Source organism: Puntigrus tetrazona, chromosome 21 (genome assembly GCF_018831695.1).
Source record: "Puntigrus tetrazona isolate hp1 chromosome 21, ASM1883169v1, whole genome shotgun sequence".
In the NCBI taxonomy this organism is placed as follows: Eukaryota; Metazoa; Chordata; class Actinopteri; order Cypriniformes; family Cyprinidae; genus Puntigrus; species Puntigrus tetrazona.
The window spans coordinates 4,044,970-4,060,452 of record NC_056719.1 but is presented as its reverse complement, the minus strand read 5'-3'; the positions used below and the strand labels follow the sequence as shown (position 1 = coordinate 4,060,452).

Below are 15,483 nucleotides of genomic sequence, written 5' to 3'. Positions count from 1 at the left end.
AAATATATTCAATATAATTCAATATATTAAATAGTTGACAAAATGATAACTGTAAAGAGTAATGGCTGCTAAAAATTCATGTTTGCCAACACAGAAACAGAATGGACTAAAATTTGAATGTGTGTTTTCATCAAATAAATGCAGCCATGGTAACATCTTAATTATTTCAAACTGCTAGTGTGTATGTTCAATACCACTTACATGAAACATCAATATCCCACCAACACTTTAAAGATGTACAAGAAAAATGTTAAGAGCATACCTCCACTTTACACTTGACATCTTCCCGTGTGGCAATCAGCTCATCCAGTGTCTTCTGGGCGTTTTCCATATGGCTGCAGTACTGGCCGTAGATCAGCAGTCTACAAAATAAAGATCAAAAACATACATTTTTAGAAAGACATGCAAAAGACTTTGCAATGACATTCAATTCTCAACATATAAAAGGAATAGTTTCATTACAAAAAGCAACAGAGGTACTGTCAGCAAATAAGACTATTAAATTTCTACACAGAGGTTTATTTTTTACCTTTTACCTGAATCTTTGAAACTATTAAAAAAACCTGTGCTACATGTGATGAACAGATAGTTAGCGTTACATAATTTCATTATAGAGCTACATCTGCTGTGCGCTCTTTATCTAATTAATCTGAGCGAAGCATTTTGTGGATTCTGGATTGTGTACAAGTTAATTTGGGCCCCTAAGAACATCAAGACACATTTATTAGATTTCACAATGGACTCCTGATAGTGATCAGCACATTCTGGAAGCAGCTCAAAGTCATCTTGTCTAGATGATGGCCCCACGTGTGGCACAGATTTCTGCCTCTGATTTAAGTAGGACACTGGCACAGTTGGCAAGCTCAAACCATTGGATGCTCTCAGCTTGCCTGCCTCTTAACTGTGTTCTTGATTAAGCCAATTTCACTTTATAATATATACTCATTACTCGGTTATCCTTGATGAGAAGAATGAAATTGCCTGTAATCCTATAGAATTCCAAAGAAGAAAGATGAAATCTAGAAGAAAAGTGGTCAGATCAAAGCAAGATACGTCTTATCTAAATCTGAACTGGATTATCCTCTAAAGCAAAATACATCTGGATGAGGTCGAATGAATCAAAGGATGAGGATGAAGTCAAATCCAGCTCATTAAGTGTGGTCTCTGAAGTGTTACAATCTTCTTGATGGTTTGCAATTTAGCCTCCAAGACTCACCTCTCTATACTTTGACATGCATGTCACCGGTTAGGATCTGCTACTGTAAGAAAAGCTAAACTAACTCAAACTGTAGTCTGAAGCTGAAAAGGGTGTTCCCTTGCTGCTCTGTTCAATGTCTGGGCCTCCGTGCCCTTGGACTAAGCAGGCCTGATTAAAGGCTAATCTGGAACAAGAGAGGCAGCTTGGTTCCTCATGGAAATAGACTGATGGAGATTAATGGTGGCCCCGCTCAATTATGAGCCAAAACGCACATTCAACAGCATATTGAAAATGCGGGAGCAGGTGTCGGGAATTAGCTGTAATAACAAATGTCACAGGCATAATTGAACATGAAGGTCTTCTTTACAAGGCAATTTCCAGATTAAATGTTTCAGGTGCCTCGTAAAATGGACTGCAAGGGAGAGAGGGTGCTTTATGTAGGACACTTGAAACAATGCAAGAATAATGGAATATGAATCTTCACGCAAGCGAAGAACAGTGTTTTATAAAGCTTTAAAAAGGTATTATATGCAAACTTTTACATTTTACATTACAATGTTCATACAATATCATTACTAAAAAATATAGATATTTTTTTTTATTTCTGATTTGCCACAACTATTTTTTTTTTTTTTTTTTTACAATATAACTTTTTACTAATGATGCAAGAGATCACCAAAAAATACAGATAATTCTAACAGCAGAATTTAGATGCATAAACTGCATAGTCCTCACTGTATAAAATAAATCTAGATGCATCTGTTAAATCTACAACAGTTATTAAGTCAGGGGCAGTGAATGATTTTCTCTCTGAATATGTGGTTTAAAGTAGTTCACCTTCAGTGGCTGGTCCTCCCTGACTTTCAAAGTATGGAAAAAAACTAAACAAAACAGATATTCACAGAGGCAGGTTTTTTTATATATATATAATTTTGTGTGTATCTACCTATTAAAGCTCAAGAAGATGAGAAAAAGAACTCAACTGGGTGTCTGTACGCTGAGGCCCTCTTTATGTACTTTGAGAGTGTGAGAAGAAAACGATGCACAAATACCAAATCCAGTTTTCATTTGCATCTCCTTGTTCTTAGATTTTTCCATCTCCATTACCCATTCATGGTGTTCAAATGGATGTTCTTTCAAGCGAGCACTCAGACCTTCCTTTGTCTACCTGTGCTGAGCCTCTAATGGTACTAAATTAGCTTACATCACATTAACAATGAAAAAAGAAACTTACAAGCACTAGAAATAATGTTGTGAAGTGTGGCGTACACATCCACTGACCAGATTTGATTAGAAAGGCTGCAAATGCTCTTTCATTCACAGTTGCACACAAGACATACATTAGTGTGCAATGGAGATCACTCTTTAATGACCCATTAATTATGTGTGTTTAAATGCAATCGGAGTAGAAGTGAAACATGTTAACAACCAAAAGCAAAGCACATTAAGCAGTGCAGCCTCGAGGTATGTGCTCTTTATGAAGACAATTCTGTTGACTGATCCAGCTTGGAGTGCTAAACACTTGGCCTCCACCTCCCCAAAGGCATCAGAGTTGTAAAAGAAAGGTGTTGAAATGAAAAGAAATGTTGAAATTTGTGTTGCCACTGTCTCGTTGGCTTTCTGACGCCAGCCAACCTAAGACATGCAACATCTTGACAACTGCAACGGCAAAACAGTCAAGGCCATTCAGGCTCTTGTCTAAAAGTTCATCCTGGATTCCTCCTATGGCACTTCAGACTATGAGGGTGGGATGTGATCAAGAAGGAAAGAGAGAGAAAGCCCTGGGTTTCTTAAGTGTGAATATTCCCCAGGGTGAAAACCAGCGCCATTGCCGTGTAAACACATGCTCTTTGAATTCAGCTCTCTTACAGTGCTATCACCCGCTGCACCACCTTTCTCATTATGGCGAAGCTGTCATGCATGTTATTTCACAGAAAATACAATTTGGTATAGACGCTCTGCTTCCAGCTTCTATCTGTCCACTGGAAAAGACCCAGGCCAGGGAGGAAAACGCAAAGCAAAGTGGAAGTGACAGGCCGGTAAAAGATGTAATAGTCTCTGACATGAGGCATTGAACACCCCTCACCTTCACTCTAAGAGAGCCCGCACGGAGTGAAGAGCGGCTCAATCTCAACGCAAACCAACTAATAATGTTCCTCAGTTACTCTGAGCTCATTCTGGCAGCATTACATGAATTAGTTTGGAAATAACACTCCAAAACAAAATTTCATTTGAGACTTTAATGACCTCCATCACAGTTTAAAAGCTGTGATTTGCTTTGCTGGAAAGCAGCTTGATGATTTTTTTTAAAACAAGATGGTATTTTCCCTCTTCAATATGCCCTTCACAGTGTCAACAGCTTCTGAAAAGCTTCTCAATTATTTCATTCTATGGAACGCAGCGCCGCAAAAGGTCACAGGGACTTACAAGTGGAGATAACAAAATTAATTAAAGGCAGCTGGGCTTTTGGAGCAATGGACGGAGGTGGGGAAGATAGCAGCCACACAACGGCTAAATCCCTTGGCCATTTCTCTCTTTGTTGAAAGGAAAGGGAGAGGGACTGTGCATCCCATAATAAAAAAGAGAAACATGCCAATCAGATGAAAAATTGCAAAGGCGAATGACGCAGCCCTGCTTTAATGAAATGAATAATTTGCCTAAAATACTCAGCGTTATTTAATGCTTAATGTCACCAAATGTAAATATATCCTGTCAGTTTTCATTGTGATGAAAACTTTTCGAATAAAAGCCGCACTGTCTCCTTCACAAATATTTTTTCCTATTAGATGCAAATTCCTCCTATTTTGAGACTGAGAATTAGTTCATTCAAAGACAACTGACAGTAAGTGAGCATGAAATAAAATTATTTTAAGGTGATGTGCAATATAGAAATAAAATCAAGCAGAAAGAAATAATGTCCACAGAGATAAGGCATAGAGAAATGGCCATGCGTGTCAGAACAGGGCCCCACCACTGCACTGTCGTGCCAAAGTGCATGTTAGTGCGAGCACCCACGGAAGACTGGCTCAATGAGATGACAGGCTCAGAATTACATAAACAAAAGAGTGCGGGCGAGAGAGGCGGTGCTGTCACGCCGACTCTGCGTGATGCTGCCCGCTGGGCTCAGGGAAGAATCTTGTAATGGGCCAATTACCTATGCAAACTGACAAATGGAAACAATAGGGCTGTCTCCTCAATCCCTATTCTATTCCGTGCTTTTTTTGGAAGCGATCAATCCCAGTCTCCAACTTAAACAGCTGTAAATAAGCATATAAACATTTTAAGTTTGCTTGCTTCAGTTAAATTGAGTTTAAAGAAAACATTGAGATCCTAAAGAACATTTTAAGAGAGATTTTCAACAGAGCATGCTGTCTTTACTGAAAACGAACCTGTGATTATCATTACCTACATGACAGTAATGTAGAGATCAGCCTCTCACTGTGAGAATGCAAATGCCCCCCGCAGCTGCTGTATTCAATGAATCTGATGCTGAACAAAGTCTCAGTTCCTCTCACAAGAGCCTATACTGTAATTCTCATCAGGAGAAGTCATTTACCCACCCGAGAGATAAGATATCTATCTATCTATGGAAGCACTCAAGCGGAGGTTAAATTAGATGTCTACAGCAGAGAGGAAGATAAAAGAGAAACAAAGTCTTTAATGTGCATTAGAACAAGTGGCTGCTATAAAGGGCATACTGAGAACTTTAAAGTCAACACAAAATAAACACTAAGTATCTTGCACATTAAACCAATGCAAGTTATTGCAATAAAAGCAAATAATGTAAGATTTGACTATTAGAAATTTGAAACAAACCACATTTAGTAGCCTTAAAGCAAAATGTTATCATCATTTACAGTTCTCAACTCTTGTATTATTCCAAACATTTGTATTCATTTTTTCTGGGGAACACAAACATATTTTGAATTGTGTTTCATACAAGATGTTCCCCACATGATGATGAGTAAAGTATGATGAGTATTTTCAGTTTTAAGTGAACAAAGGTTCAAATACAAGGACATTTTGGAAGCTTGCTGTCTGCCACTTGAGGCTGAACTAAACCAGCTAGTTGCCAATGATGATTATTAAAGTCAATTTAATCATTTTGTGCTAATCTCTTTTATATTTGGAGTTTACTATTTTTACTTTCATCCAATGTCCACTTCAAATCATAGATCTATTATCACATCTGATGCAAGTTTAAAATATTTTTTCTTATATTTAAAAGCTCAGAAATGTCCACTGAAGTAAAGTTGCTCCAAGCCCAGAACACTGACTTGCTCAAAATCTGCAAGTATAACAAAGACAATTTATATAACCATGGTGTCTGATAACACTGCACCTCTAGAGATCATGATCCAACAATTGCAGCAACGTTAATTCCTAAGATATTACTGCAAGGTCATCTGGCTGCTTAATAAACCAGAACACTAGACCAAAGTTCTCATCTCTGAGGACGCAGGGACTCTAATTGCTGTGAGGTCATAATTTTGTGTTACACCTACTTGGTTTTATTAAGTAGGTCCCAGTTGGAATAAAAAACAGCAATTGTGCTGAGCACAGCAAGAGCAGAACTCTTATACAGAAATATGGATTCAGAGGGTCTCAGTAATGCCTGATAACACAGAGTTTAATGCTGTGTAGCATTACTAGAATAAGCTGACTGTTACAGGGCCTGTCACTTAGTCAGGCCTCAGTGTTTCTCAATCCAAAGGGAACTGGAGGGAAATTGCACATTACTGAGCTGAATCAGCAGCGGTCCCAGACCAGTGACCTGGAGTACACCGGGTACAGCCACTCTCATTCAAACTTCAGAGAGAATATGACAGACTCATCTGAATCTTAATATTGTCCGCTGTGTAAATGAGAGTGCAGTATTCAAGGCATACACAAAATAAAATATTTTGAAGTGTCTCAATGGTTTTTTTTTCCTTCAGTAAAAGTCAGTAGGGTTCAGTGTTGTGTAAATGACATCATTTGAATTTTTGGGTAAACCGTTACTTTAAGGTCATGCTGTTTCATGACAAATGTAAAAAATGACTGTATAGCAGCTGGCTAAATCCTTTGGTAGATGAAATGGTGTTGTGATTTTACTAGAGCCCCTGGGTATCTGTCATCCATTGTGGATAAAGTAGCTAAAACATTCTCTATTATCTGGTTATTGATTTTTGATACAGCAGCTACAGGAGACAAAAAGAGCACTCAAAACAGGAAGCTTTCAGCTCTAAAGCAGCAGACTCTCGCAGACAGGTCTATTTTCTTTCTAAGCCCTCTGGGTTGTGGGCTCTGACGAGGATTTATTTTAAAATAGCTCAGTTGCTGCAGTCAGGCCTGGTGTGATGGATTTTCTTAGGGTGGGCGACAACAGCAAGACTTTGCCTCCTTCACTTGAGGTCACTTTAGCCCAACAGAGGCTTAAGGTGTTGACAAAAAAAGGGGAGATGTTTTAACAGTATTGACAGTGATAAACCAAAATACTCCACATCAAGGTACTGACCTCTCCTTGAAGTCCAGAAAGATCTTTCCCAAGCCATTTCCCCCGCTCACCATGGTCAGGTCAATGGACCTCAACAGAGCAAAATGGACCTTGATGATGTCCTGTATAAGACATGCCAAGAATTGTCAGCCTATCATTACTTATCAGTTTGTTGTGCCATACTTTTGCCCTATCAGAATTACTAATTTGCTGTCTAAAAATGTTTAAATGACATCTTATCTTAACAAAATGAAAGGCAACACATACATAATAATCAGTAAAGTCAACATTTAAGTTATTACAAAAGTATGGTAAATGTATACAGTAAATAATCACTTACCTCTAAATTCACAAATATGGCCTCCATATCCTGCTGTGTTAACACTTGCTTTAGGGGAATCATATAATTCTACAAAGGTAAAAGACAAGAAAATCATAAATATCCTATATTATTGAGCAAAAATTTGTTTCAGAACTGAAATCCTGAAATGGCACATGTAATTACATTTATTTATTAAATGTTCTCAAAAGTCAAAGCATAAAATCAAACACAGGTAATAAGACTGCTTACACCTTGCTGCTTGTTTGCTAATTGTCTTTGACAAGCAAAAGTCAAATACTATTTGTCTAACACGGCTGCGGGCAGGCTGTACAAAGACAATGAATCCTGAGAAAATCCTGGCAAATTGCATCTATTTGTGTCAGTTGCAAATCAGAAAGGGATTTCAGAGCAACGCTGACACGTTTAGCTTAATTAGGAAGAAATGAATCAAGTGATAATCAGTAAACAAAGCCTCTGTCTGGAATATGAAATCGGCGTGACCTCTCACTGTTTTGACAGGGATTCATCACCTCTAATAACGGTACACTGACTTATTTTGCCACACTTCAAATTCTGTGTGTAGTGTGTGACTGCACAATTGGAAACAGGGCAGAAGAAAACATCACACATTCAAGTTTGTACTATTTGTACATACAAGCATGAATGCATGCAGTAGCTCCAGGGTGAGATTCAATCTCATGCCAACGGTACTGATTTATAAAACGGACACGATTTCTCACTTTGTGGACAGTACATGGCATTTCTGCCCTGTCTAAAGGCAAGTACGATTTTGCTGTAGGCAAAGGGGTTCATTTTTAGTCCATCACTTCTGTCTTGCAAAATGAGTTCCAAAAACCTGCTGCCAGATTTTGGAAGATAAATTCTTGAAAGAGTTGTACAAGAGGACATGATGCTGGTCCCTCAAGAGTCAATCTCAACTTATGTCATAAAGCCTATAAAAAAATCTCTCTTCTGAATGGTAATATTAATAACCCTTTTAAACTAGCTGTGTTGGCGCCGACACATTAAACCAAACTTACTATAACTCTTCAACCACTATCAAAATCATTCAAATCATTCAGACAACATGTGCTTTTTAGCAATATATCGCTTATGGTAATTTCTTGCTCTCCGTTGGCAAATGACGGTGGAGTTCTAGGAAGGCAGGAAGATCGAATTTGAATGGAGAGATGGGGATTGCACAATGTTGGGTTGCATAAAATAATAAACACAAAACAAAACATGGTGAAGGAGGAGTAAAAAGCACAATAATCGATTAAGATGATTTTTGATTAGACTTTGGCTAAGCAAGTCTTTTTCTGTGTAAATGTATGGTTGTATGCTTGTGCATGCACGGGTAAATATGTGCATGTATAAACAAAAAAGCCTTCTAAAATAAAAACTGTGTAATCCAGTGTCCCAAAAATGCTTGTATTTATGTATGTATGAGTTGAATTAAGTAAGAAGTGTTGGTTTTTTTAATCATGATTTTTATTTTTCTCTTAAAAACTTTGCCTATTTAAATCATGTCATACAACATTAATGGTCAAAAACTGTACTTTTCTGAAAGTCATTTATTTTGTGGAAAAAAAAAACACCTTGCACTTGAAAATGCATCCCAATGGATTTACACCTAATTCTTCACCTTAATTCTTCGTTCTTTTGCAGTTAACAACGTCTTTTCTTCTCTTCCATTTTTTTCTGACCCATTTCTGAAACATTTCGCTGTCCAAGGGTCATGCCGTAACTTTGCAAATTCTAGTATTGCATTAGTATTAAATATCTCTCTTTTTTAATTTAAGAATTTGTAAAAGTTTTTTTTTTTTGGCTCATTTTATCTGTAAAGGAAAACATGCCAAATAATTATGCACTGTTTTTTATTTCCAGCCTTAATTTACAATTATATATCAAACATAAATGATTAAATAAATATTAGTCATTAAGACTGAAATTGGTCAAATTTTCTAAATTATTAGGCAAAAAATATCACATCAATTTGCCTAATAATTGTGAAAGTTCAGTTTAAATTTCAAGTTGTCTTTAAAGTAGTAGAATAATTCAACAGGCCACTTAAGAACACTTGTCACCTAGAGCTCAGTTCTCATCTTTTGTCCTCTCCCTCCATCTATTTTGAGTTACCGCACTATCCGCAGAGAACCCCATCAAGACCTTGACCCAATTCCAGGCCTTCATTTCCACTCTCTCCAGCTCTAAATCTTTTTACGCTCTCCACTCACCTTCTCAATGTCCTCCAGTGTCTTGTAGTACTTTGCCTCTGTCTCCTGAATCTCCACCAAGCAGCAGTTTCTCTTATCATCTTCCGTCATGCCCATTTTCTGTTATGGGAAGAAGAAAAAGACACACAAACCATGTTGGTATCTTCCTGCAGAATGCCAGCTCAGCACCTTTAAACACCTGCACAAGGTACCGAACTGTAATTTAAGGGAATTCAGGTCACAGTCAGGATGGCCAAAGCACACTTACAGCAAAAGACAGAAGTGGACAGAGTATTTTAAAACAAAACCTCAAGGGAAACGTTCACAAGGACTGTAGGTTAAAATGCTGAGGTTCAAGCAAGAAATCAGTCTTTCATTCATTCAAAACAACACACGTCTAATTCTAAAGCACAAAGAACAACTGTAGGAAAGCCATAAATGTGGTTTTGATGAGGGTTGAGTAACTAAATGAGGTCAATTCACAAAACAATAACAACAGAAAATGATCTAATAGAACATGATGCATTTGATTAAGAGTAATCACTGGCTCTTGGTGTAATGCGAGCGGGTTTGCAAGCTTGTTTAAGAAAGTGGCGATAACGCTGGAGCCGGGGGAAGGTGCACGCCAGCCGAAGGCCAGAGCTAGAATGAACATCACATCACAACACACATTTAAACATCTGGGCCTGGCGGTGCACAAGGCCAAAGCAAACCTGCCCACATCCAAAGAAATTCAAGATCACAAACAATTGTTTCGTTAGAGAGTAAGATGGGGATAAAATCCTTCCAAATGTCCGCCTAGCAACATTGAAAGCAGCCAAGATTGGGAACGGCAAATACATCTGTGACTTTCACTGAACAATGGGGCATATGTGAAACTCCAATGGCTATTGTGGTAAATCTGAAAATTGTCTGACATATAGAAGATCAAGTATTTGTGATACAGTTTGATGATACAGATTGTGTGTGTGTGTTTTATGTGTGTGTATCTCTCTGAGAGCAGGATCCAACAGTTTTTTTTCTGTCTGCAGGAGGGATTTCCTCCCTTGTGGGTTTAAAATAACTTAACATTAGCTCACTCGGTGTGACAGCACACTTAAATTCAGATGGACATTGGCACTGAGTCAGCCTTCCCTCCTTTTTCATTTCTAGCAAAAGGAAGACACTCCTGCCATAAAAAAATTGCTAGCATTTTTATTTAGATTGCAAAGTGAATTTAATTATGACCAAAATATGATGTAACTGAAATGATAATAAATGTAGCATATCCCAAATATTAAAAAGTATAAAATACCCAAAAGTCTCATATTGTTTCGTCACCCTCATGTTGGAACCAATGCCTTTCAACCGTGGAACACAAAAGCAGATGTTTTTCAGAATGTTCAGACTGTACAACTCCCGACTGTGAGTTTATATCACACAATTCTGAGAAAAAAAGGTCATAATTGTGAGATAAAAAGTCGCAATTACCTTTTTGTATTTTTTACTCATTGGTGAAAATGGGCTTCCATAGTAAAGCTCCAAAAATGACCAAAAACCTAAGTTTACAGTTTCTTTACATTCTGTGTGGTGGGCATAAATTATCATTTTAAGTAAGTCATTAATACAAATTTCAGTTTTGTAATTATTAAAAACAGTTAAAATTGAGTTAATTTGCACATATATTTATATTAATGCATATTGCAAATTTATTTTCATAAACAGTATTGAATTAACCAAATGATCAGTATATGTAAACATGCTCTACAGTTGATGTACACATGTTTATGTCAGCTACTGTGATAGGGGCTAGAATTGATGGTATCTGGGATCTAATCTGAACAAAATATACATTTTATAAAAGGGGTTGAATGTTTCTGCATATGCCAACTGGTCTGTCCTGATTACGTAAAAAACAGACTGGTCTGCCATGCAGTATCTTTAAAGTGGAATGTTTAAATTTGACCACAAATAAGATTTTTGTAACTCTTTTAGGTCTTTCACTGCATGACAAATAGCAGCGAAAGCATTTATTAAAACAAAATAAAGGGTAAATTATTCACTGACAAAACATTTTATATTTTTATCTAGATTTGGGTCACCTTCCTTTAATAAATAAATCTGAGGAAGTTCAATGAACTTTCAAGGAGAGTAAATCCTGCTCAGCAAGTTCTTTACATATGCTTCATTATTAAGGGTTCAAGGGCTTGTGTCGACACATTTAAAGGAAGGGAAAGAGGACCACTGAAGGGGCACAAGAGAGTCATGTGCGGTTCAGCGTGACACTTACCTGCATGTATCTGATCTGCAGCATTAAGGAGGCAAAGCAGCAAATGTAAGCAGAGCAAGTGAACTCGCGCACAGCCGAGGGAAAATGACAGGAAAACAATCCATCTAAAACCTCTCTCACACACGCACCAATGAGCGTCGTCCGTATGGTGTCTCACTCACCATGGGCTGTCTAACCTCCACCTTGATGATGTCCTCATAGATGTCATCCCCATCGTCCTCGCAGGGGACACAGTCATATATGTCATCCTCTCCCACATCATGCTCACTGTGAAAGAAAAAGAAAAGAATTTTAGTTTTTATTTTATATTATTATTATTATTATTATATACTTTTATGCTACTAAATAATCAAAAACAAACTAAATTGATAAAAACTATCAAAATATTAAATGCATAAATAATGTTACAGCTTTGCCATTATGGGAATATGTGGAAATTCACAATATTGCAGTTTTTACTATATTTTGATCAAATATTACTTATTCACAATCTACCCTGTCCGAAGTTATTTGACTCAAAACAACAAGACAAAATAATGCAATAAAATATCTAGCACTGCGTATCAAATATTGGAAGCAACCAACAAAATATCCAAAGATAAAATCAGATTAACATAAAAAAAAACATAATATCGATTCATCACATTGCTCCTGGTTAGGACAGTTTGTAAAGTGTCGCCTGAGACAGAATTATTAAATACTTGGGACAGAGTCAGCATCATCACATACAGTTTGCAGCCCTGATTCGCTTGTGTATGTGTTTATCAGACATCGAAAGAGCCCTGGGACCGCAGCGATGCCATACATCACTGCACACTCTGCCGTTGTTTTCTCAGGGGAGAAAAGGAACGGCCGAAATAAAGCGGGTTGCCATCACAGAAGGTGTCCTGGTCCCAGCTGTGTCTCACAGCAACAATCAAATCAGTCATCCATCCCTCCCTAAAAGAAGACCTTACTCTCTCAATAACACACACACACACACACACACACCAAACGGCTTTACAACCACACAGCAACAAGTTCCTTCCTCACTTCTGCTGATGTGTCCAATTGCAGGGTAAAACAAGTGTGAAAACTAATTCGAGTTGAATCAAACGCCTGCCCAGGAGATTAGCTCACTGCCTCATCGGCTCATGGAGAACAGACATACAAACCCATCCCTCCATCTTTCTTTCAGCCCTCCCTTCTAGAACAAGTGATAATAAACTGAACACTTGCTTTATATTTGCATATATATATATATATATATATATATATATATATATATATATATATATATATATATATATATATATATATATATATATATATATATATATATATATATACATACATAGCTGATAACAAAGAAGTGTGCCATAGAGATCCTAATTAGCATTTAACAACTTGTTTGAGCATTCTAGGATACTCTGGAAAGCCATGTTCCCAGCTTTTTAATTAGCCAGTAAGAGCATTACTTCCATTCTTTAATATACTATGACTTTGCTATTATGTAACACTTCACGTTCTTCAGTAGAATACATGTTTACTTTCAATGCAAATGTAGATTAATACTGAGGAAATATTTTTGCTAAGGGAACAACAAAGGTAAGAAATTACTGGTCCACATCCTACTTGCTTCAGGGAGTTTGTGTGATTTGATTTGCTGCAGCAATCCTTTGCCAAAACGATTTATTTGCAACAAACTGAAAGTTAATGTGGTAAATTTTTCTCACAGAGCACAACATTTCCCTGCTGGAAAAACACCCAAGCCAAACTTGGTTTGCTGATACTTTGGCTGGTTTAAAAAGGGATTTAGGGAACTTTTCAGCTGGTCATGCTGTAAAGTATAGTTGGTACTGCTAGACTACACAAATATCTAAGCCATCATCATGTTATATCCAGTTGTATCCAGCAGTGTTTTACTCAATCATTGGAGTATGAAACGAGACGGGCATAGATGAATGGAAAACAGCCAGACTGAGTCGCCAATAGTTGGAGGATTGTTCTGGCAAGAGCTGCTGGGTGTTAATCCATCTGTGTGACCTTCTATACCTGCACATCTAGAACAGCTGCCTGAAATATAAATGAGAGAAAACAGCTGCACAATTTTATATGGCTTTCAGAACAAATAATACTCAAGAGTATAATTTTTGAGTGTTTTATTTATTTGAGTGACTGAAATTCTTTGGTTCGTGCCTGTGGCTGCTGAATAAGAGCAAATCCACTGCTACCTCCTGTGAACAATGTGTGGATTCAGGAATTCTTTGCTATTAGATCTCCTGGGGCATTGTGGGTAATTTGATGTATTGCTAGAAGGTCTTATTAGAGCATTTGTTTATACTGTACAAAGACTGCTGCATGTGTTTATGTCTCTTGCATCTTAAATTGCTTTTCAGAATAAGTAACATTAACTGATGTGCTATTACATACATAAATGTTATACATTTTAATGATGTTGTCAAATAATTGCATCCAAAATAAGTTTATATTTAATATATTTATAGTAATACAGATTGGCTGAAAAAGAAGAAATGGAGAGTCCTGGAATGGCCAAGTCAAAGTCCAGATTTGAATCCCATTGAGATGCTGTGGGGTGACTTGAAAAGGGCTGTCTGTGCAAGAAACCCCTCAAACATCTCACAGCTGAAAAAGTTCTGCATTGAGGAGTGGGGTAAAATTTCCTCAGACCGATGTCGGAGACTGGTAGATGGCTACAAGAACCGTCTCACTGCCGTTATTTCAGCCAAAGGAGGTAACACTCGCTATTAGGGGCAAGGGTGTCCTATCTTTTTCCTCAGTTAGAATAGGCATTTTTGTAGAATGACATGTACAGAAGATCTTGAAAAGACTTTTCTTCAGTTTTCATTGTTTAGTTTGATTACTTATTTGATTATCTCTCTGTATTGTTGAAACTGAGATGAAATAACCATTTATCAAAAATGTTACAATAAAACCACATGCTTTCAAAGGGTGTCCTAATTTTTTCACATGACTGTATATTTTATATATTAAACATATTTATATATAAGAATATAAATACATAAATGTTTATACTTTAGTTTATATATTTTTAAATATATACTGTATTAATACATACTGTATATATATATATATATATATATATATATATATATATATATATATATATATATATATATATATATATATATATATATATAAAATGCAAACAAAAACCTTTATACTTAATCATTTGACAGCAAAACGTTTTAATAATTATTTCCCACACATATAAAACATTTGAAACAAAAGCAACTGATATATTAATATAACTACAGTAATTCCTGTAAGCTCCTGGCGAAAACTGTTCTGGCGATCACTACAAAAAAGGGTGAAAAGTTTATTGAAGCGTCTTTCATTAAAACTGTGTTTTACAGCAGGACCAGTACACGGATAGGACTACCTTTACTTTGAAAATCCTTTGAGAGAACTGTGAAATTGCGGAATTCAAAATAATTACCTTTTTGAACATGGTTTAAACAGCGTTCCTTTTTCAAAATGACAAAACATGACATGCATGTTTGAACAGTAGGTAGAAACGGACAAGCTAATAAAAAGGAAAGGTGCTGGCCTCAATCTAACATTCAGCACTGTGTCCACAAGGAGAAGGGATTGTTTGAAGTATTAATTGAGGTTGTACAGTTCACCCTGAAGGACGGATGGCTTGCTGTCCTCCCTCATTAGCTGAGTTGACTTTCCACACTCGCAGAGCTGCTGTCTGTCACAGCACAGTGGACTAAAGAAAGAAAACACATCGTCCCGCTAAATCACACTAGTCCCAAACTGCAAAGGAACTGAGGCAAAACGAATTCTGAAGGCTCTATCGTGTGACGTTAAATCCCTAAGGACAAGCATTAGCTGCATTATGTGAGATGCAGTGATCTGTACAGTGGATTGAGGTTCTGTGTGTATTGTGTTGGATGAAGGAAGATTATGGTTATTTTTTCTCATTATTGTTTAAATATGTCTTGCAATAATAGCTTGTCCACTTTTGCATGCAAT

The 15,483-nt window shown here is 36.9% G+C and overlaps 1 protein-coding gene across 10 annotated transcripts in view; it reads right to left on the bottom strand.

The window, feature by feature from the left end:
- vav2 (vav 2 guanine nucleotide exchange factor) overlaps positions 1–15,483 on the bottom strand; it is a 127,354-nt gene that overhangs the window by 13,967 nt on the left and 97,904 nt on the right. For 6 of the 10 annotated variants that reach the window (XM_043221682.1, XM_043221683.1, XM_043221685.1 and 3 more), the window contains 6 exons: positions 11,643–11,748; positions 11,482–11,496; positions 9,234–9,332; positions 7,015–7,083; positions 6,696–6,796; positions 263–362 (listed from right to left, as the gene is read on the bottom strand). In XM_043221682.1, the coding sequence (XP_043077617.1) occupies positions 263–362; positions 6,696–6,796; positions 7,015–7,083; positions 9,234–9,332; positions 11,482–11,496; positions 11,643–11,748 (490 nt within the window). The remainder of the gene's footprint in view (positions 1–262; positions 363–6,695; positions 6,797–7,014; positions 7,084–9,233; positions 9,333–11,481; positions 11,497–11,642; positions 11,749–15,483) is intronic. The other 4 variants (XM_043221686.1, XM_043221687.1, XM_043221690.1 and 1 more) reach the window with 1 other exon arrangement.